General features: G+C 39.4%; 3 protein-coding genes across 3 annotated transcripts; all 3 read left to right on the forward strand.

Moving 5' to 3' along the window:
- The first annotated feature begins 6,845 nt into the window (after positions 1-6,845).
- LOC116927161 lies at positions 6,846-8,543 on the forward strand. Its single transcript, XM_032934155.2, has 2 exons — positions 6,846-7,647; positions 7,755-8,543. The coding sequence occupies exons 1-2, from the start codon at positions 7,148-7,150 to the stop codon at positions 8,152-8,154; spliced, it is 900 nt and encodes a 299-aa protein (XP_032790046.2). The 5' UTR covers positions 6,846-7,147; the 3' UTR covers positions 8,155-8,543.
- Positions 8,544-8,756: 213 nt separating this feature from the next.
- On the forward strand, positions 8,757-12,189 carry LOC116927099. The gene is made up of 5 exons (XM_032934089.2): positions 8,757-10,624; positions 10,698-10,834; positions 10,906-11,099; positions 11,195-11,579; positions 11,731-12,189. Exons 1-5 carry the CDS (start codon positions 10,502-10,504, stop codon positions 12,068-12,070), a joined length of 1,179 nt encoding a protein of 392 aa, XP_032789980.2. The 5' UTR covers positions 8,757-10,501; the 3' UTR covers positions 12,071-12,189.
- A 3,981-nt stretch (positions 12,190-16,170) lies between these two features.
- Positions 16,171-18,457, forward strand: LOC116927193. Its single transcript, XM_045177207.1, has 4 exons — positions 16,171-16,601; positions 16,681-16,850; positions 17,517-17,800; positions 17,862-18,457. Exons 1-4 carry the CDS (start codon positions 16,464-16,466, stop codon positions 17,969-17,971), a joined length of 702 nt encoding a protein of 233 aa, XP_045033142.1. The 5' UTR covers positions 16,171-16,463; the 3' UTR covers positions 17,972-18,457.
- Positions 18,458-23,437: the final 4,980 nt, after the last annotated feature.

The following is a 23,437-nucleotide window of genomic DNA, read 5'->3' on the forward strand; positions in this document are numbered from 1 at the left end:
ACGTGCGTTTGTAGAAGAACTCTATAATCTAGCCTAATAATCTCTAGGCCTGTCGTGGAAATAAATTCCATCCACTTCCTTCGCATTTGTTTGTTTATGTTTCATTTCAAACTGGAAAAAAAAAGATTTTTTGGGGTTTTTCTGCAAGTTCTGCGGATCAATGGCGTCTAATGTGCGGATATTATTTGATTACGGTAGCCTAACCAACAGAAACGTATGCAGTCAGCATGTACGTAAATCTTGTTGAAAATCACTCGCACATTTGTCGGAACGTTCCTTTTTCTTACAGATGTTGTGATATACTAGTTTAGCAAATGTTCCAGGTTTTAGTCGTGTAAAAATTCGACATGTTGTAATCTGGTTTTTTTTTATTCGGAAACAAAAAAAAAAAAACGTATCGTTTTATAATCGGAGAAAATTTTCCGGTCCGCGATCCGCATCGAATTTCAAATTTACCGCCAAAGAAATTTCAAAGTTCTTTTTTTTCTATCTTATATCGTTTGACAGAATCCATCAATAAACTTGTTAAAGACAACCCAACTCTGAAACGAATCCGCAATTCCGAACCCTCAAGATAACGGGGACAAGAGAAACAGAAAAACAAGTGAATTTATTAGCAATTGCAAAATAGCGAACCGTTTCCGATGTGCTACAGATCCTTAACTCACGTCCAAAAGTCTATTCTTATATTCAAACTAGCGAAAAAATCGATTTTAAAGTTGAACTAGAATCTTTTGAAAATAATATTTAAGACTTCTTTTGTATTTAGGTAAGCGGGAGAATGAAGGGCACGAATAACCCATCTGTTGTTTCTTTTTGAGGAGTCCGTGTCGGGACCACCTCCGACGTGAGTTCAAGTTGCTCATTAAATGGGCGGGCGCATACAGCAGGAATATTTTTCGACAGTCGCCTTCTTTTACCTCAAACAAAAAAAAAAAAAGAGGAAACGTTCAATTCTCTTTTGGTATTCTTCTATTTCTTGCAAAAACATCTGGCGTTTAAAAAAAATCCAAAAATTCTTTTTCTTGTTTTTGCTTAGAGAATAACAAATGTCCACTAATATAGGCTACGTAGCAATCTTGCCACCAATCAACGGAAATTCCATTCCTTTATACGATCATCTTGATTAAATTTGACCAAAAAAAAATCGTTAAGTCATGGGCGAATTGAATAATCATACGGTACCATACACAGCTGCAATGTGAATAATTAAAGGCTTGTTAGCATATCAACAGGCCTTGAATTCCACAGATTACATCAGTCCACCTTCTTGTTAGTCTCCTCAATTTGTGTGCACAGCATTAACACACAATTGCCATTGCATGTTTTAACTGATTGTACTCTAGTTAAAAAGAAAATAATGCGCTACGATTATCTCATTATTATTACGTTATGCAGATAGTAGGGACATGATTCGGAATGATTTCTACAGTTGCTGAGGAACAGCTGACACATTGTTATATACCGGTATCAAAGAAAAGATCATTTTAAAAATGATGACCGTCAATCTCTTTTGTTCATTCAAGTGCCTTATCTCGTTAAAATAAAAATTGAGACTGTTTCGCTCTAGTGGAGCGAATCATTCGTCTTACGCACATGTCAGACTATATACCTACAACGTACGTAACAAAATTTTTTTTTATGGATAAAAAAATCTTGATGTGTATACGCAATTTGTTCTCGAATTATACACGGACATTTGAACGTCCGTTTCTCAGATTCGGACGAGTAAAGAAGCGAATTTTTAGCGCGTACACGTTCCACCTTACGTACATTTTTCGGGGGGATTTACATAATAATGCATCAAAGAGGATCGTAACTCGAGATATCATACGAATTTTTCTTTATAATTTTGGTCGGCACGACAAAACCGTTGTGTTACAAAGAATTGAATTTTTCGTTCCTCATGTGGCGGCCTGTTATATCGTTTTCTAGGGATCTTCTTTATTAACGACTATACCCTGCTGATGCTATAAGCAAATGTTTACGACGTACTGCGGAAGCGTCCTGATGTATTGTATTTTAATTAGAATGGCAAAGGAGTGACGATAAAATTCTTTCACAACCTACCCCCCTCCCTTACATGGTGCGCTATGCAATTGCAACAACATTAAAAAGTGAATATTAACGTCATCATTTGTTATACCAAATTCATTTACACGTTTCCGTTAATGAACAACATTTCCAAATGATTCCATGTGATGTTACTTAACCAGGTAATAATGCAGTTTACGTGCGTTCTTTATACCGTTAGACTTTTCCGTTATGGAAAATTGTTACAGAGAGAAAAAAAACTAAAATCACACACGAAAAACGTTTGGCAATTGCAAATGGCAACAATGTCAGTAACACAAATGTCCAATGACTTCCATGCTCCTTTAAAAAACAAAAATGGACTTTTGTTTAAATCCAATAAAAGAGCAAAAGCAAACGCCAAAGAAGTTTGAAATTTTATAATTTCGTGACTTATCCAGAGTCGTGAAAAGAAAAACAAGTGCCACAAAATTCGTTTGTACCCAACAACCCTATGTAAAAGGGAATACGTGCAACAACATGCAAATTAGAACTGGTCGTCATCTCGGACGAACGAACGCAGACTGTGGATAAGGGACAATTCGTTCATTACAAAACGCTACGACACCATTCCATTAAACAATTTCGCCGAGTTTCTTTCACGTTCGCAATTGGGCAAATGTCCTCCCGCAGAGATTCCCCCCTTTTGTCTCCTGTACCCACTGCGATGTATTGGACTTGTCAACAACCTCAACGAAAAAAACAAAAAAGGATTCGTACAACATGAGAGCCGCATTCACGCAGGGACGCCTCGGGTCATTAACGCGCATAATCAGACGGGAGTTGCAAGATTCACAAGAAACGCAGGTATATAAGAAAGTGGGTTAAACTGACACCAAAGTAAACGGGAGGGAAAAAAAAAAAGGACAAGACAAACAGTAGTAAAGGGGCAATGATCACTCGTGTAACAGAAATATAGAAAGAAAGTTTGTGTGCTGTTTCGGTCACGCTCCCGTGAACGATTTGAATCGATTAGTCAACTCGGCTGCTGTTGGCCGTTGCACGCAAAGCCGAAAGAGACAAACGGGACAAGAGAGACGCATCACAAGTGAAATATCCCTTTGTCAAAAGCAAATTGGATTTCGGCGGTGCACCTGTGCCGTGTCATTAGACTTCATTTAAAACAATGAATTTTAAATTGTTTTAACTTTTTCTTAATGAAAAATTGTTTCTATTTTCTATTTCAATTAATTTTACCTCACGTAATAAAACGCACGTCATTTTCTGGCGCTCAACATCTTTTAAAAACAAATTTGCATTTTTTTTTAGAAAACAATTCATTTTACAACGGCCCAAAAAAAATGTCCCATTTCTTCGAAATTTTCAATGCAAACTTGTCCAAGTTGCGACGCTTGAAGACACTCTTCATGAAAAAAAAAAAAAAATCTACCTGACACGACGTAATGGGCAATCACGCTCGTTAAAAGAGGAATGTCGTCAGTGTAGGGAGGGGATTCTCGTGTGTGTATATCATCTAAACGCCCGAAATGAGGCAATCAATCTTATTCGGGGCTGCGAAAGGACGCAGACTCCGATTAAGAGCTTTGCTGTCACGAAGAAAAAAAGAAAATGTTCAATTTCTCGACAGGTCGTCTACTAGCAGAAACCGCATAAATTCAAAGCAAGGAATGTCGGGAAAACATAAATGCAAAGCGAATAAGGGACTTGATGATGCATTGCCGAGCTATAATTCAAGAACAAACATATAAAGACGGCAGACTAAATAAAATACGTTTAACTGTGGCCGACCGCCATTGGTTAGACCGGATAAAGAGCGTTCATTAGCGTGACCAGGTAATGTGCGGGCGAACCGCACCCCTCAACGCCTATTTTAAAATTCATTTTTTTTTTTTTTTGTGATGGAAAAATTCGTAATAACAAGAATAGCCTCCGGTTTGAATCGATAAGTTAATTACAGTTTTCCTGGTAAGCCGAAATTAATATTCAAAAAAGATCATTTAAATCCATAAAATGCAAGCCGAAAGAAAATCATCTCGAGTGAATTGAAAATAATAAAAGTGTTGCGTGCTAAAAACAAACAGAAAACCATTCACGAGAAGCCGCACACAGCATCGTTCAAAACAAATACTAAATAGATCCAATTATGCATGCAGACGAGTGAAAATTCTTTCCAATGTCTTGCATACGTCAATACGTAATATTCATAGCTGGAGGCTGTTGCATCTGAAAACGAGCAGTTGTAAACGTTCAACTCACGAACAGACAAACAAAAAATTCAACGTGTAAACGAACTAAAAATCATGTCCGACAAGTTCTTTCTTCTTTCACGAGTTTGAATTGTAGAAAGTATAAACCTATACTAAATACGTTCATCGTAACTTACCCGGCCCAACAGAAGGCGAAGATAAGAAGAGCAGCAAATTGATTGTTTTAATGAAACAGACTTACTGCTGACGATAATAACACTATTCAGCAGTAAAACATTAACACATTTTTGGTCACGCTTTTCTCACGATTTTGTCCAGTTATTCTACAATAAAAGGAGTTCCTTTTCGAGACTAATTCTAACCGCGTCTTGCAAACTTGTCCGTCAGCTGTTTCAAGCTTCAATTCCGTTTTGAAAATTTCAGAAACAAAAAAGGTTCCTCCACAATTGATGCTAAATACCGGAAATACCAGAATTTAAACGGATATACGAAATGCTGCGATCCAACATAACGTGAGCCACGATAACAAATTGATTTAAACCGAAATTGTTTTGAGATAGACTCAGAAACAATAGGGCGAATAAAATGATATTACTTTCAAGATGATTGAATTGCAGGGCTGGATGTTCGATGCGTTCCGGAATGACTAGTTGCACTGAACGTCTCGTGGCCTACTGAAGAAAATTAGGGACTTTTGAATTTAATGGCAATTACTCTACGAAAAAGGTTACCATTCCTTTCCTTAGACTTTCTGTACAAAAAGAACCTTGAACGCATTTGAAGACCCACCCTCTAAAAATGATCTTTTTTGTTTTGTCGTTCAGGAGATCGCAAATGACTCATCAAACCCAAAATGACGAAGATTTAAATATGCAAATATCTGTGCAAAAGAAATGACCTCCTGCCGAAAACTAAAAGGCTGCAGTTTCGTCACCACACACACAGTTTGCAGCAACAACAAATGATGCCCCTACCTCCTCTCACCTTAAACGGTCACGTTCAGACACGTCCCTAGACAACTTCTTTTGATTTCCGAACGTCTTTGGTTCTCTCTGGATTAACTTAAATCATTTCTATAGTCACCTGATGTGTCCTGTAAACCACACGGGCGCCATTTTGTTTTTCATTACACCGAAATCCAGGTATGATCCTGGTAAGTTTTAATAATTACCACAGGGACTCTACAACAATATTTTCATTAATTATTATTTATTTTTCATTGAAATGAGGTCACATCCTTTGTCAACCTGTCGTTGGCAGAAAGAAAAGACCAGGATGAGTGATGGATATTGTTTGTATGCGAAAGTCCAGTGATGGACAGCCGGAATGATTGTGTATGACTGGTGGCTATTGTATTGCACTGAAACAGCGTCGCCATTTTCTTTAGCGCGGCTCATTTGAATAATGGAATCTACGATACGTTTTTTCAGCGAACTGTGCGGTGTCTTCGATGGCGAGCGTTATCAAGATAATCGACAACAAGAAGTTGCGCTAAAACAAATACCGATGATTTCGAATTCGGGCTAAAAAGCTTTTGTACATTGTTTGTCCCAACTGGTATATAACAAACCAGAATGTATGAATAAGAAATCGCGATTTTTTTCGAAATACAGCGCCCGAAGTTTCAATCGAAATCGTGAACGATTTATTATGGAAAATGTTTTATTTTTAGCAAAGGGTTGGGTTATATGAGTTGTAATATAAGAATCGACGCAATCAGAAAAAGAAGTGGCGTGAAAAAAATAATAGCCTTGTCGCGTGAATCATCATTTCACGTCGTACGCCGGGAGTGTCGTGGGGCTGGCCACGCACACACCGCCCGATACATTAGAGAGGGGAAACATTTGAATAGCCGATTATTATGATGGAGGCTGTATGGCGAACGAAGACGCCATTAACGGATTTTTTTTGGGGGGGAAGGGTGATGAAAAGAAGGGGATATATGTGTCTTTTCCTTTTACCAATAAAAAGAAGAGGGACGTGTAAAAATGATGACGTAATTGTCGACTGTGTGACACGAATTATTTGATACCGGCCGTATATCTTTTTTTTTAAAGCTATTCCGCTTTTGGCGATGGATGAAAAAAGAAAAAAAAACAGGGTAGGAGAGTTAAACAAATTATCGATTGGATTATGGAATTGTTAATTGATTTGTGTTTACAATTGCAGCGGTAACTAAACGGAATAAAACGAATGAAAGATTAACCCGATTTGATTGATTTCCGGAAGTGTACACACGTACTAACACGCCGTTGTGTGTAATTGTCGAGTCAGGTGAGTTTGTTACTAGATAATGCGGACTAACACACAACTATTCTTCCTCTCTTTCTTTCAACCGCACAGCGTCGAGTCTTTTGAACTCGGCAATTTACATGAAAAAAAAAAAAATCCAAAGTCTCCGCCTCCATCGGAATAAGCCACGACCATCAGCGGGCCAGCGGAGTGACGGACAAAAAAAAAAGAACAGCTTGTTTATTTTTTTTGCTACATTGCACAAAGCGGGTGCTGCGGATAGGGGAAAAAAGAGACGCCCCGTTTGTGCGGCGTCTAACTTCTCCGCCGTCTGCGATAAGTGTATTTACCAGTATATAAATGCTCAGCTTGGATGTAGTCAGTCTGTTCATTCTCTCAGTCAGCGTCGCTCCGTCAACAACTCGATTTCCGAATTCAATCATTTTGTGAATTGAAACTGTTGTGCGTTTTAAGTGTCGTATACCAAATCAAAAGTCAAACACGATGATGAAATGCCGCCTGATCTCTTGATCGACTACCATCCTTCCATATTTAGATTAGCAGTGTTGACAGTGCGGACTCACCAGTGCTCCCGATTGATCGTCTATCGCTGCTGATCGGCATCGATTTAAAGAAAATTAACTTTTAAAAAAAGAAAAAAAAAGCGGGGGAGAATGAAAATTATTGTGGTTCTCTTTATGGTGACCCTGTGCGTAGGGCCTTCGTTGTGCGTTTGGGGCAAACTTAAAGCGAAATTAACAAATAGTAGCAGCACATCACCGACGATGAACCGGATGGGCGTTGAACGTCGCGTCGGCAAACCGGACGAAGACAAAGATTACGAAGATGAAGGAGCAGGTTCGCTAGAATTGGACGGGATCGAATCGACCATCATCAACGGCACTGACCAGGAGGAGCGCTTCTACAACAAGTTCCCGCTCCACGTGTTCATGAAGAAGAAGCGGCCGTTCGTCAGCTTTTCTACCGTCACGCAGACGTCCACCGTGACCGCGTTGATTACATCATCGACCGTCGGACTTTGCGCCAAATTGGTTAATGTTACAGGTCCCTGTCGGTTACGCAGAGGCCTGTGGGAGGAAGATCCTATCGTCCTGTCATTCGAAGATGACATGGACTCGATCGACGAAGCCCTTTCGCCCAGCAAAATTTTCAGGTAGGACGACAATTGAATTGATTTTTAGCGCCGTGCCGACATTCGGCGTTTCCTGTATTCTTTTGGTTTTTAATTCAAATTTGGGTCGTCGATACAAAACAAATTAGTATCGAAACAACGGCGATGCCGCAAGATGTGGCAGAAGAACGGAGTGGCATCGATGCAAACAACAACCAGAACAGGAGGATATCCGTTCGTTCGGGAGCGGTGATCCATTCGTCGAAAGACGATGGGGAATCGAAAGACGATGACGATGGCAATGAAGGCCGGTTCGGTTTCTTCGGATTGAAGAAGAAATTCAAAAAGAAAATCAAGTTCATCACGGTGATCACGACGACGGTCGTGACGTCTACCAGCACGTCGACGTATTACGTCACCATCAGCACGAAGACGTTCTTCATCCAGCTGTGCACTCCGTCGCCGTTCCCGTTCAACATTTGCAACGGCAGGAAGAAACGACAGGCCGAGCTGGAAGAAATGAACAGGGCCAGCAATCAAAATTCTTGAAGGCGCGTTTGATGAGTATACACGGCACGAATTATGGAATGTTAAAAAACAAAACAAAAACGATTTGATCGCAATTTTTTATGCGAGGGAATTGTTATAATTGAAGTCCTTGTTTTGATTTATTCGGATCGGAATGGATGGGGCTGGACCTGATTCGTTCCTCCGTCTCTATTTAACATACACGTCGTGCTAAAAGAGCTTAAGACACAGAAGAACAATTGATTCCATTTAATTTAATTTAATTTAAAACTTATTTATTTATTCTTTTCCATCCTTCCGAAATTTTTATTTCATTTTCCCTCTTTATTTTAAACATGAAACGAACATTCAGAGACCAAAGTGCTGTGATGAAAACCACTAACAATAACAATAAACTCAATTATCTTACATTCTTATACATATACTATCACATTTTTTTCCCCTCCCGTCTTGTTAGGCTATTAAACAATTGATAGGCTTACATTCCGGCGAGGCGGAAACGTATCGAGACAAAGTCCGAAAACAGCTGTTTTCTAGTTTTTTTCTTTTTTTTTTTTTGCTTTATTTATTTTAACAACAGTTAAACTGTAAATATGATAATTCCATTTGTCTTGGCACAACTTAGCGCACTTGACATCTGTAACGATCGCGGTTGCCGTTTAGTGTTATAGTGTAAACGGAGTATACACACACACACACACACACGCGTTATAGGATCTTGATTTTCGTTTGACGGGACGGGGCCATCAGTTGCACGGACCAGCGGGGGGCGAGACGGGCCACATGTGCTGTAAGTCGTTAAAGGTAGCGGTTATTCCTCAGGCTAAATTTGCGTGTCCCCTAAAGAACTACGAATAACGGCGAATGGTTCGTGAATTGTAATGAAAAATCTAGCGCTAGATGGCGAAACGTGTCGAGACGCTCAACTCCCGTTCCCATGGGTTCCCGAACGGTACATTGCAGTCTAATTGCTAAATGATTAAGTTGACCAACAGATGGACAATCATTTAAAAAATAAAACGGGGATCATTTTTAAACAATTTTGTGTTTCCTTCCGAAATGCGGATGAGTAAGGAAATTAAACAGTGGAATTCCCGAACGTTGAACAGTTGCCCCGGTTGATGGATCAGCCGAAAACGGTAGGCGTACAGTAAGACGGAGCCATAGATCGCTCGGAGATAAATGTTGATTCAAAAAAGCTGTGATTAATTCCTTTATAAATTACCATTCAACCCTAATCGAAGAGTTGAAATGAATCAACTCTCAAAGCTCATGGTTGAACTTACTCGTGGTTATACGTATGTAAAATTTATTCGAACCGCTTTTATTGTTCGCTTATTGCATTTCTAGGAATCACCAATGCTTGAGGTGACACCATCGAGAGTTCCAAACAATAGCCAACCATTCCAATCGTCCCAGACATGCCCCACGCAATCTAACGTTCCGGAACAACCCCTTTTTAAACCAAATTTGCATAACGCAAAAAAATCTTGGACTAATGTTGAGTGTTGAACGTGAACGGAGCGGCTTCGTTTCTCCAAAAACGATGAAAATCGCTGACCCACTCCGTCCTGTATACACCTGAAACTTTTGTGAACTCCCGTGCGTTCACGCCTGCGTGAAACGGATGTGTGTGTAGGGAACTGTGGGTTAAGCAAACAATGCAGAGGCGGCCGAAAGAACATTGCTCTTTAAATAGCCACTTGAATTACGGAGACGCACTGCGTTTATGATGAGACCGACTTGTTGTTTTAGCCGCGTGCATATACAACTTGCTAATCAAATATCGCCACTTCAGAAAGACCCGCGGTACCGAGGAAGAACATTTGTTTCTAAAAAAAAAGATACGTTCGATTGTGTATTTAGATTGAAACATTGCGTAGGTCGAATGGCGCTGAAAAGAAGGTGTCAAAGACCCGGAAATGTCACCACCCAATCAGGTTTAAACACGCGCGAGGTTTGTTATCAGCTATGCACACGATTTATCCCATAGGGCATCAGTTCAATCCAATTGGCAAACGTTCCGAAGAGGACAGAAATAAAATCTATAAAAACCTCTGTATGACGACGCAAAAAAAAAATAATATCTAAGAATCAAAAGAATAAAAACGGGAAAGAAAAAGAAACGATTTGTTATATCTTCAAACGAAAAACAATAGGATTCAAAAATGTGCTGCATCTTTATACCAACACACAAGGCTGTAGAGGACCAATCGGCAACACATAAAAAGGGCAAAGAGGGACCGATACGAGTAACAGAAAGCATCAAAGCACCGGAGAAGACAGGTGTAGATACATCACTCAATATCAAATTATTTCAGTTCAAAAGACAATATGGCTTTTTAATCAAAAAGAGCTCATTTCAATAATGAAGAGCATTTTGCAGTTGATTATCGTGCAGTTGTTCACGATGTTGCTGGTCGATGGACAGAGGACGTCCACCTACACCGAGTCGAGAACAATCAGCACTACAATTGATTTCACTAGTAACGTAAGTTTGCAAATGATTGACGAGAGTTGGGCATTTATCCTCGTGATTGATCATTTGTGTGTATCAATTAAAGTTGATCTGCGTGAAACTGGTGAACGTAACAGGAAGATGTCGCCAACAGCGAGGATTTGCGAGTGAGCAGCCCCTCATTCTGATGATGGATGGGCCATTCCATCCGCTTTCGCAATTCATGCCCACACAAACATTGCGGTAAATGCATTCCACGAAACAAATCAATTGAAATCTCTAGGTAACTAACTCAATCGGACATTGTTCTGCAGCGTTGAAGCAACACCTTTGATCGTGTCATCTGATTGGCCCATCGATTATTCATTCCAAACACCTACGAACCTCGAACCATCAATGCCTAGAACATCAGCCAGAAGGAAACAGCTGGGCTATTTCTCTAAAATAGGCAACGCCTTTTTCAATCCGGGGGCGTCCATCAACGTCACCATCACCAACGTTTTTACGCGTAGGCTATACCATGACATTTGAACAAACATTATTGATTAACAAAAAACCAATAAAATTAAGAAATTTTACTAACATTTTCAATTTGTTTCACAGACATTTTGCCTAGGACGACAGCCACAAGGACGACCAGTTTTTTCTTGATGGGCTGCACTCCGAGTCCGTTTCCCTACACCATTTGCCCAGCATCAACCGAAATGGACAGTGAATTGTTGGAAGATGACGAACGCAAGTTGTTCCACTTTCCAGTTCGATGGAGCCATAAAAAGAAGAAAGAGCCAATCGTGTCTACTGTGACGAGGACGTCCATCGCCACAGCTTTAATTACCTCATCAACCGTCGGACTTTGCGCCCAGCTGGTCAACGTCACGGGTCCTTGTCGAATACACAGAGGCTTCCGGATGGAAGATCCGATCGTCCTTTCATTCGATGACGAAATGGATTCAATTGATTCAATCCTATCGCCCAGTAAAACTTTCAGGTAGGAACCATTCCGTTTGTTTTGTTTTCTTTTTTATCGTTGAATTTCTTCAGACGCATAAAACGTCCGTCTATAATCCGCCATTATCCAATTTTATTCCATTTCCTTTTCGGATGGCGTTTCGTTCCGACCGATCGCATTATTTGAATAGCATCGAAGCGACCGCTGAACCCGTTCAAGGACCGGAGTCGGAGCATTGGGTACACGCCCGTGGGCCTCGTTTATTCGCGTCCGATCCGACGATCCGATCGTCGGCATCGGCGGAACAGTCGGACGAAGCCGACAGACAACGACTGGGTTTTCACAATCTGCTCGGCTTGAAGTTGGCCTTGAAAAAGCGCATCAAATACATCACGATCGTCACGACGGTCTTCGTGACGATCACCAGCACGTCGGTGGATTACATCACGGTCAGTACCAAGACGTTCTTCGTTCAAATCTGCACGCCGTCGCCTTTCCCTTTTGATGTTTGCGTCCGTTCTAGACGATGAGCGCCAATGTGTAAAATTCTATTATTTATTGGGTGACATTTTCCGGCAGATCCTGTATGTAGATAAAGGTCAAAACGTGTTTGAAAATGCGACGTTATACGAATAAAATATTGCTATTGGCCGGAGGCTATAATTGCGTGTTTCACAAGAATGAGATAGCGCAATATTTTGTTATACACTTTTAGGAAATCGCATATAGAATAAGAAAGAAATTAAATTACGCATTTGCTATAACAGGATCTATTTCAATTTGATTTTTTTGTGCGCTTTAATCAGCCAACATTTGCGTTTTATTGCTGGATCAACCTGTCTGATTGCGCAACAAACTGCTGTTATACAAAAGCGCGGTCAACGGTCCGTTTTGAAATCGCGGAGTAGGGGGGGATCCAGCGAAAGACGGGCAGATTATTCTGGTCTTTTATTTTCACTTAACAAAAAAAAAAAAAGATTCGGCGTAATATGCGCTAACTGTATATTATACAGTATACTTGGCGTTGGGTCAGAATGCGCATAACAAATCGACCACCTGCGGAAAAAGATCGTCTCCTTGTGTAAATAACACAGTGGGAGAAATGTTTGAAAACGCGTGTCTCCCTTTTTTGTTTTGTTTTGTTTGTAGCTCCTCGGAGACGCCACTAGAGTTTATACAATTCGTTCCAGTTAATATAGCGGATGATTATGGTCTATTATTTCTCATTTGCATCAATAAAATGATTGCCATTTTTTTAAATTTTGAGTGACAACTGCACTCGCAGAAAACGGAATCGAAAATTTAAAAAATCTGTTATTTCAAACTGATATTGAGGAACAAGTGAACTATATATAGGAAGGTATGAACCATAACTATCTTAATCCCGTATATACGTGTTTTAAATTTATGTATATACCAACGGTTGGCCCATTTTTCGCCAGAATTTCATCCGCATTCCCGAATTCGCCCCCCCCCCTTTTTTTTAAATAAATTTCCTTGGATTTCTGAATTTAAATCTTTTGTTTTTTTTTCTCTTCTGGGGAAAATAGCAAAAGATGGTATCGTTTCCTGATTTTAGGCGTTATCTACATAAACGCTCCTATACTCGGGAAAGAAATACGTTGCAGCCAAAAGCTGAAAAATACCCAACGAACCTTAGCATCGCCCTCTTGGTCGATGTCTTTTTGATAAGAAACTGACCACTTTTCTAAGCAGGACAATCTCTAGGTTTTTTTTTTCTTTTTAATTTTATCAACCATACAATCCATCTTGCAAAAAAAAAAAAAAAAATGCTTAAAAGTTTGGCTATAGACCCCGATCGCGTATGCAAATTCAAACGTCAACCCATTGCTTTATGTTAATGTTAACACCAAACCACGGTATATTTGCATGCCGTGTATCTATACAAGAGGACATTTTTTTGTTGTTGTTGTCTTATTGAAAGGAGTAGAAATTTAGTCGACGGAATTGAAGAAAGAAAAAACACTTTTATGTTGATAGCTACACAGGGGAGAATTTGTATAGACAGAGAGGCTCTTGTATATCAACTGGCGTGATTGGCAAATGTTGTCAACGGCTCTCCACACGCGTTTCCCATTTGGCTGATTCTATCGCTTGTTTTTCTTGCTTTTTGGGAGGAAACGAAATCGATTGGATTTTCTTTTTTTTTTATCTTTAAAGTATAGACAATAAATTCTCAGATTTTGTCAGCCATTACGCTTTGCGACTGTTCCACGTGACCCTCGTTAACTATACATTCCTCCGTTTTATATCGATAGTCGCAGAAAAACTAAATTTGGTTATAAAGATTCCGATTTGATGTGTTGCTTTTTTCATTCATTTTTCAAGTCCACATGCTCATTTGCATATGTTTAAAAAAAATGTGTACCTGTCTCTGGGAATTGCGAACGTCATGTAAAAACAGGTCCGTTCTTTTCATCGTTTCAAAGGAAGACGATTTAACCAATAAGGGAACCATTTGATGAAGAAGGGCCATAATTATTCCAAAATCAACGATCAGAAATGTGTCCGGTTGTCGTATTATTATAGGCCTATATATAAGACTGTGGAAACACGGATGAAAACAATCATAGCTACCTTATATGTATAAATAAGAATAAACTATATTTAATTACATGGACTTTCTTTGTTTTGGTATAGACATTGTAGCGAGCGTCTCGAACGTCCCTTGCTTATCTGACGGGATGATTTATGGTTACACCTTGCTGCTATATAGCCTTTCTATATACGTATCCGTTGATGGAATTTTATTCCGATTATTTTGCACGCGGTTTGTATACAGAAAGCGAGTCGCCGCGTCACATACCGCAACTGCATAAAATAGCCAAGTTAAACTAGCTATTTGATTTTGGGATTTCAATTTCAAATCTGCAAGTTTAAGTGCAACAGTTTCGAATGTCTTGAACCATTCTGTTGAAATCAAACCTTTGGGCATTGAATGATTTGCCTAAGCCTTAGAGAGAAGCGAAAAGCCTGACAGCATCAAGTGAAATGAGTAATCGCTTGTCAGAAAACTATACAAATTATAGGGGGGGATACTACATGTTTTTTTTTTGTTTTTGTTTTTTGAAGCAAAGGCTTTTCCACAAAACATCGTCTAGGTCGTGGTCGAGGTCAACAGGTGTCAAGAGCCTCTGTGCCGCACCTTTACGTTGACCTAATTGATACGCCAAAATCGAATCCAAACAGCTTTCTTCCAATTTATTTTTATTATATCGGACGGACGGATACACGCACATATTTAAATGAGCAAAAAATTTAAAAAAACACAATTTTTAAAAGCCTGTAAGCCACTTTTTTTTTCTCTCTCCCGAACCCATCAGCAGTTCAAGGTCGGATGGCTTCGGAATTTACGTAATAGCGCTCCCGCTATAGAGGCCAGACTATCTTTTAAGTGTGCCGTCTGGCCTCGGATAATGTATTATACCTTATCCGAGGTCAGGTAATAAGGTAATACCTTATCCTCCCGGTGGCCGTAGGCCAGACGGCATACAAAAACCCACACACAAAAATCCGTAAATGGGAAAAATCTTTCGTGAAAACATATCCGTATATGTTACATAATATAATCAGTTGTATCGTTTTGCTATAGGGACTTACAGATGTATCACCTGTCCCTTCTATGCCCGAAAAAATGAAACAGAAATAAATGTCTTATCAGCCACAAGCGATCCGTCTTGTGTATATGTAGATAAAATCAATTCAAATAGTCAAGTACCAGAATCTGAAGGGAGATGCAAACATTTCATTAACTACTATATATTTTTTTTGAAATGGTCATCTGCTTGTTTTTATTTGTTGTTTTCCAAACGACTCGTACATTTCCTGGGAATCAAATTTTTTTTGGTTTGGTTTGGTTTTTATATTCGGATGACAATTGATCAAAGTGGAAATATTCGGGACGGGTGACATTTTGTTCTGCGTGTCGGCTTTCCCACCGTTTTTCATGCGTTTGAAAAAAGACGCATCGTCAGGTGAGAAAGACGAGGTCACTCAACTCTTTACATATCAATGGCTTATGTAATATGCAAATCGACTGCAGTGTTTTTGACCCACAACGACACAGTTCACTCCAGACATATTTATAAGACTGACTGAATATTTGATTATTGGTTATTACGTCAGTTAATGTGCAAACTCGTCTTACATTCATTGCAACACGCGTACTTCTTCACAACATAATAAGCACTTTCAATTTTACGCACACGGTTCTCGGTGAATTATATTTGATGCTTTTGATTGAATTTCAGCCATGTCATTGTCAGGAAAAACAAAAAATGTGCATTTAAATGTAAGAAGAACACTAAAAAAAAACGTTGCGGTATTCAAATTTTTAAAGGCGCAAGGTGTTGCTCTACGAGCGGACGTGCGAGCAATGCTGAAAGAAAAAAGAATCCCGATGTTCGGGACTATAGCTTTCTTTCGCGGGCATTTGCCGACTCTTGCGCAAACGGACCTCCCCCTTTTTTTTTTTTTTTCTTTTCAAGAATGAACGACAACAGCAGTCGAGTGACGTAGCACATAAGAAGAACTTTGGATGCTATGTTCTTGCGTAACGTTCAAAATGAAGGGGGGGGGGGGTTGGTATATAAAAGAAGAGGTTGGCTGATGAGTCTTATACGGTTGATGTTGGCCATCGCCGAGGCAAAGCGTCGCGAAGCCAAAAAGAAGTGCGGAACACAGTCATCTTTGCTTCAACAAACTATATAGACTTTGAAAGCAACAGTCGTATTTAGTCCAACTGCTATACCACCGAACGGGCCGTTTTATTCGGATAGTTTGCCCAACACAATTGTGTCTATTTCAGTTTCGTTGAATCGGGCAACTATCGGATGTTGTGAAAAACAATAGTGTGACATCTTGTAAATAGTTTAAAAAAACATCAGCAATAATTTAAAAAAAATGAAAGGCCAATCGTTGATGATTTTATTGGCTATTTATGCGATGTTTATGGTGTCGCGAATCGACGCTCAACGGACGTCCACAATCACCAGAACGACCACAACTGTAACGACGGTTTCCGTCACTATCCTCAAAAGCGTATGTTCATGTCGGAGATTTACGTTCGAAATTGATTTGATTTTTGTATTGATGGCTTTTGATTCAAATTGTTCGGCAGGTTGTTTGCGCTAAATTGGTGAACGTCTCGGGCGTGTGTCGACGTCGCCGAGGATTGCCGATCGACGAGCCCGTTATTCTCACATTCGATGATGAATTAGAAGACTCTGTCGATCAGGCCTTTCATCACGTCCTTCATCCAAATCAATTCCTTCCAACCAGAACCCTCGGGTAATTCATTTCAAAATTAAAAGTTGGGGGGGTATAATATTAATTGTATAACCCCGCAAGTCAATCAGCAAACTGCGTGCCCGAAAGAAATAAGAAAAAATAAGATTTTAAAATGTTTGGCCTACATATTTTTAATGCGGCTTAATTGCCCAAACAAAACGACCGGCAGATGTTCAATAGTCGCCATATAGACCGCCTTAAAGTGCGCATGGCCATCAGCTTTTATTTCTTCAAAGCTTGCAGTACGCACCGAGACTCCCAAACAGAAAACAATGGGCTCTTTTGTACCTACTGTACATACATTCACGCCGAAATAAAGAAAAGACCGAAAGATGTATATATACAGAAATGCCGTTACACGATATATCTTTAGTAATACCATAGTGGATGTGATTACAATTTTTGTTCCCTTGAAAAAAAGGGGAAAAAAAATGCAGCATTTGTTTTATTGTTTTCAGTATACAAGCGGTGCGCACATGAGTTCTATGTGATTAACATATACACACTATGGCCTTGTATGTAGTTTGTTATAGTCTATAGTAACAGGAGATACTGCGTGGACCCGCGTGTATACTTTTGAAACAATCGTTAAAACAGATTTTGATTTTATTCTATTTTTAACCTGCATTAAAATTTCTTGCGCAATTTGCGGATGCTATTATATAGAGTTGAAGTGACACCGTTGGTCTTGCTGCCCGTCCAAACGACTGTGCATTCACTACCGGGAGGTTACAGCTCGCCCAGCACCGTGGGCGTTGTGCGGTCGTCCATCGTTGGCGAACGAGCCAGAAATTCAGGCCGCAATAAGTTGATGAGTTCGCAATCAGATGAAGGAGGCCGTCCGGAGCAGAAGATTTACTTCGCGCAGCTGGGACAGTTGATTAGTTCGATCGCCAATCAGCTAAGACCTCCCGTTTTGACAACAACAACAATCACCAGGACGAATACACGTAAGATATTATCTAAATCGATTTAAAATATGCACATCACATTTTTATTTGGGCTGTTCAGGGACCACAACGACGACCACGTTCACCACTGCGAGTTTCTTCGTCATGAGCTGCACGCCGAGTCCGTTTCCGTTTCTTGTTTGCCCAGCTAAACGTTTTCACGCCGATTAACGATGTGATCCACACATTAATTTTAATGCAGGTCATTTAAAAAAAAAAAGAAATGAAACGAGGTTTTAATTGAATTTTCAAAGCAAATCCAATTTCGAGTATATAAAGTTACACCCATATAGTTTCTGTTGGACTATTCATGTAATAAGTATCAAAAATATTGATGTAACGGAAGCTCAAAGAGAGACAGTGGATGTGCTGCATCGTTTTTCTATCTCTCTGGTCCATAATCAAATGTCTTCAATTATTTATTCGTTATTTATTGTTTGTGCCAGTGAGCAGATGATGTTTGTTCTCGCATCCCACGAGCCCCATTGAATTATTTATCGGCACGAAAGAGAGAGAGGAAAAGATCAATTCTATTATATAATTGATTTACCACCTATTTATTTCGTATAGTTTTCTTATATGGCACCATTTCTATATATGCAATCGAATACACTGAACGAGGAAGGCGTCTGGCACGCCATCTTAATATTCACACTTTATTATTTTTGGTGTCATTTTTCTAAATAAATGTTTCCTCAACATTTGAACATTAGGCTACATTTAATAAAGCAATTAAAATTATCTTCAAACCTCTTTTTCCAAAAAAATATAATTTTCTCCAGTTTACTATGGTTACAATGGCTGCCTCCTAAATCAACAACACGCGGAAATGCAGTGCGCAACAGATGCAGCACATACACATCGACCTTGCATAATGCGCTCAGAAACTCTATTTTCTTTTTTTCTTTTTCCAGGACACAGACAACTGTGTGGAAAGCCAACGAGCAACAACAAAGGCGGAACGGCGGACCATGGACTAATGGGCTTCAACAATTGCAAAGTCATTGCCGGCCGGGTTCTATTTTCTGTGATAAATATCAAAACCAAAAGATGAATATTGTTTGACTCTTTAAATCCCTGCTGGCCTAGATTTTTTAAAAAATTATGATGGTTATAACCTATATATATGCACAGCAGCATCAGGAGAACTGCGGCCGCGGGTGTATTGCTGTAACAACATAAGCTACGGCGTGAATTTTGAAATCAAGTTGGGACAGGTGGATCTTCTGAAGCTTTTCCATCACAGCATCGATTTCAGCGAATGTTTCAAAGTTTGCAAACATAATCATTCGTTTATTATAGATCTTTGCGAATGTCTTAAATCTGATTTGATACGGTATATAGATACATGAACAGATGTTTTATTTACACACCCATGCGTGTCTACACGTGTATTATACCTCGGGTAATATAAAATAGCCCTAAATTAGGCAAATATTTAGATGCTCTTATAGAAGATATACCGGATGGGAGACTGTTGATAAGATGGATTGAATTGATTGCTACCACGGTCGTCAAGTGCAGTGTCTTTTCTCCATAGTGCTGCTGGTCGTCGCTTATCAATTCAAATAAAGAAAGGGTCATTAATATTCCGCGCAGGTTTTTTTTTCCTCTTTTCAATGCGGTTACCATAGGCGCTGAGTCACAATCAATTCGAACGTCCTGCACCCGGTCATGCGCTCTGTACCGATTAATAAAAGCAACCTCAAATCCATTGGAATAACATCTTTGGTGAAATGCTGCAACCAAAACAGAATATATACGTCCTTTAATCGTTTTCCCACTTGCCATCGGGCGCCATGATCTTTTCTCAGTAATTTAGTTTCGTAAAGAACAGCAGCAGCATGTTGAAATTCTTTTCATGAAAAAAAAAAGGAAGCCATTGCCCAATTGTGGCATAAACTGATACGCATACTAAAATTCAACCAATGTAGCGCATTTTAGTTTGGCGCCAAGTTCAAATCACGTGCGGTCAAACAACCGTATAAACCTTGAGCGACGTGTATAATTATAACGGACACGTTGCGCTGCATTTAACGAATTCAAAACGAATGGATCGTTGGAGTTTTGTGTATAGTTCAACCACACAGGGCGTCAATGTGTGATTGTTCTCAGAGATATTGGATGTATATAGGCAGCAATAATAAATGGTGCTGTCTTGTTTCATTCTTGTGTAGTCATCAATTTTTGACTCATCAAAATGACGGTGCTTCAAGCGTCAAGACATATCTAAACGGTCGTTGTGCATCGCTCTCCCCTTTGGCCTGTTATGGCATTTAGTTCTGTTTCGCTCTATATAAAGCCTCGTGAAAGGGACGCACATCAACGGGGCGGCAAAGCCACATTTGAATTATTCATTGAGTCAGTTCTTTTACGATGTTTGGGTGCTCCTGTCCGATCCAACTTGGCTGCTGGCCACAGGAAAGTGAGTGGCCGTCGCGAGGTCATCGATTCCATTAACGCGAATGGCATATGTATGTAGAATATACATCACGCTCGTTTATACAGTTTATGCAAAACAATGGGATGTATACCTGCCAAAAAACAATACACGTGTTGGTCGTTTTATAGAAGAAGGGAATAGTTTTGCTGGACTTAATATGTAATGTCGTTGAAATAGTTCCTATATAGTTTATTGTCTAGCCTACAATTGAATGTTACCTCATTTATTTCATTTACGAAATATACGTGCAGCCATCCGTTCATACATTTAAACAAGAAAGGGCCAAGGGATTTTAAAAGAATGTCGAACGCATTTGACGATTTCAGGATGAATAAATAATCGCGCAAATTTGATCTTTCCATATATTCTTCCCGGAATTCTTTCTTTCACAACCATCTGCGCCAAAAGTTGAAAGAATTTCATCAGATATTCAACGAATGTTTTCGCACTGCGCTACACGTTTTTTTTTGAACGACGCGTTATCAGTTTTCTTTTAAAGTCTTTCAAACTGCCCACTGGACGTTCTTTTTCTGTCCGTTTTATGAATATCTATGTGCATCATTTGATGATGAAGATGTCCTGGATTAATTTGGGCAGTCATCGACCCTGCAACCTTGGCCAATATCACACGAAAGGCTAGAAGAAAAAAATGGGTGTGATGAAAAAAAACCCTAGATGATGAACTTTTTGATTGCCTAATCACGCGGAAGAAATTTTATTTGATTGATGCCACTTTGATTTGTTGCCCCGAAGTGCGCCCGGTTTCGATTCACACACATGTTTATAGATTAACGTTGTAGTTGTTGCGATCAGGATAACGAAGAACTGGCTATATCACAAATGCTTGCCGGGCATTTCGCATCGCTTTTAGTTTTTTTGGGGGCTAGCCCAAAAATCAAACAAGATATTGCAACAGCGACATTAACCTAGCCGATCAATTCAAATGTATCTATATAAGCTTTTCGACGCGCTCTTGTTTTACAATGAGGGGGATGTGTTTCAAACTAGTTTTCTATGGCTACGTCATTACTCAATCTGTCAGATAGCAGGCGTTCTTTTTTTTGTTGTTGTTTTGTTCAGAGAGAGATGCACAAAAATAACCTAATCAAAACGGTAGATTTGATTGCCAAAAATTTCATATTTCTTTAATTCGTGTTTACAATCGCACCAGAAATAAGAGTGAAGCTTTCGCAAGGCATAAACGCAGCAATCTTTAAATAATATTGGCTCTGATCATATATATATACACATCACAAGAAATCATACTGTTCGTGACAACAACTTAAATCATTTGAAAAATTACTTTTAGGTCCACGTCCGGAATTTTTATATTGTTATGTGTCTAGACTACACTGTCGTCATGCGAAACACGGAATTCAAATCTATAGAGGCAGACAACATCAATCACAAAGTTTAACCATTCTGTCTAGCTACATAGGTAGAATAGGACAAGGACGTCCTATATAGAAGTGCGTGCTTGGATATGCCAGCGTATGATTGTTTTCATTTTAAAGGACAAAGATCCCTATAAAAACCCATATTCGTAAAAGGCATTCGTTTTTGGCGCCATCTTTTTAAAACTGTTTCTGTGTTACTGACAACGCTATTACACCATAGGGTTTCTATTCCGTCTGTGAGAAAACCCTTTTTTTTAAAGTGCACACGCAAAGAGCACCTCACAGGTATTTTTTACTGTTAGTCTGTCTAGAGAGGAAACAATGTTGTGATGTTTGGAATTGAAAGGTCAATAGGTATATCCCCTTGAAGGCGCTAAAAGCACACGATCCTTTCGATGGTATCATATAGAATTGTCGGGGCACTGGACACCTTTCTTAATAACGAAACGGAAGACAAGATGTGATTTAAAGCCAACGGTGGGAATTTCTATACGAAAATCTACACCAGATGTTGTTACAAGTCCATTCTCATTGCTGCTGGTTATTGCGTAGACCTAATCACACGGAAAACTATATAGGAAAAAGAAGTTCTCTTCTTTCTCCGCCATTAAACTCGTCCTGCTTTCATTTCTGGGTCTTCACTAATGATGTGTACTTCATTAACTGGCTTATTATATAGTACATCTTGCCACATAAAAGTTAGCCCTACTATGGGCACGATGCAAAACATCCTGTATGACACCCAACTCCCGCGTGAGTACACACGCAGAGGAATGTTTCATATTTATATACTAGTTATAGCTAGGTGGTGGCCCATTTTAAGTCCCTTGCTTCTTTATTTTTTTATGGAGGTTGTCTAAGCAACACACGTGATAGAATAACTGTATAACCTAGATATTTTTGTTTAGCAATTTTTGTTTTTTGTTGGTGCTACTCGAAATTCTGCAGGACTTTATTTTATCTTTGCATATTGTCATACCAAGTTCTATGTCGACCTCCTGTAGATGGCAGGTAGACTGTATTTGAAGATTTCCACGTTAGACGAGGACAAGAAGTATTTATGCTAAATATTGAACGCAGAACGCTGCATGTGAAACGTTGACGAACGACCATAGAAAACAGGCTGATATCCATCAGAAGACACAAAAATAAGGCAATGACCATTAGACATTCTTTTGGTGATAGATAGATCTACAGAATTTTACTCGGCTCGACAAGGAGCTGTTTATGCAGTTTCAAATGATCAAGGTGACAGATATAATTCGAGCGAATCATTCACGGGCAGCAAACTCAATGGCGGATAGTGTTCATCCGAATCGACCTTTGATGGCTGGATGTACATTAGAACATCTGAAATAAACAGGTTATTGATCTCGTTTGCAATCTGTGTATAGTACTTTTGTGTATAGGCTACTATCTAACCCTCAGAGCGCATGCGCTTGTGTTGACGAAAGAAAAAAAATGCAAATTCCTGTTATTCCTTTTTTAAAAACTTGTCTTGATGACGAAGGTCCACTGTGCTTAACACAATCTTCACAATCACTGGCATTCAAAAGACGAGTGCTTATGTGATCGCGGTGGGCGATAAAAATCAAAGATATTTGAGAGGGGGAGGAAACAATTTCATTTAACTGTTCTGTGTATTCTGCTAACACGAAAACGAACAAACAGAAACTATTCAAGTTGAGAGGGCTTTGTGTTATAGCTTAAAATGACGTGTATGGCTCACGGCTAACCAAGTGACAAAGCGAATTTCGTCTAAACCAATGATACGGCAATGAAGTCTTGCCAATTCTT

Source organism: Daphnia magna, linkage group LG7 (genome assembly GCF_020631705.1).
Source record: "Daphnia magna isolate NIES linkage group LG7, ASM2063170v1.1, whole genome shotgun sequence".
NCBI lineage: Eukaryota > Metazoa > Arthropoda > Branchiopoda > Diplostraca > Daphniidae > Daphnia > Daphnia magna.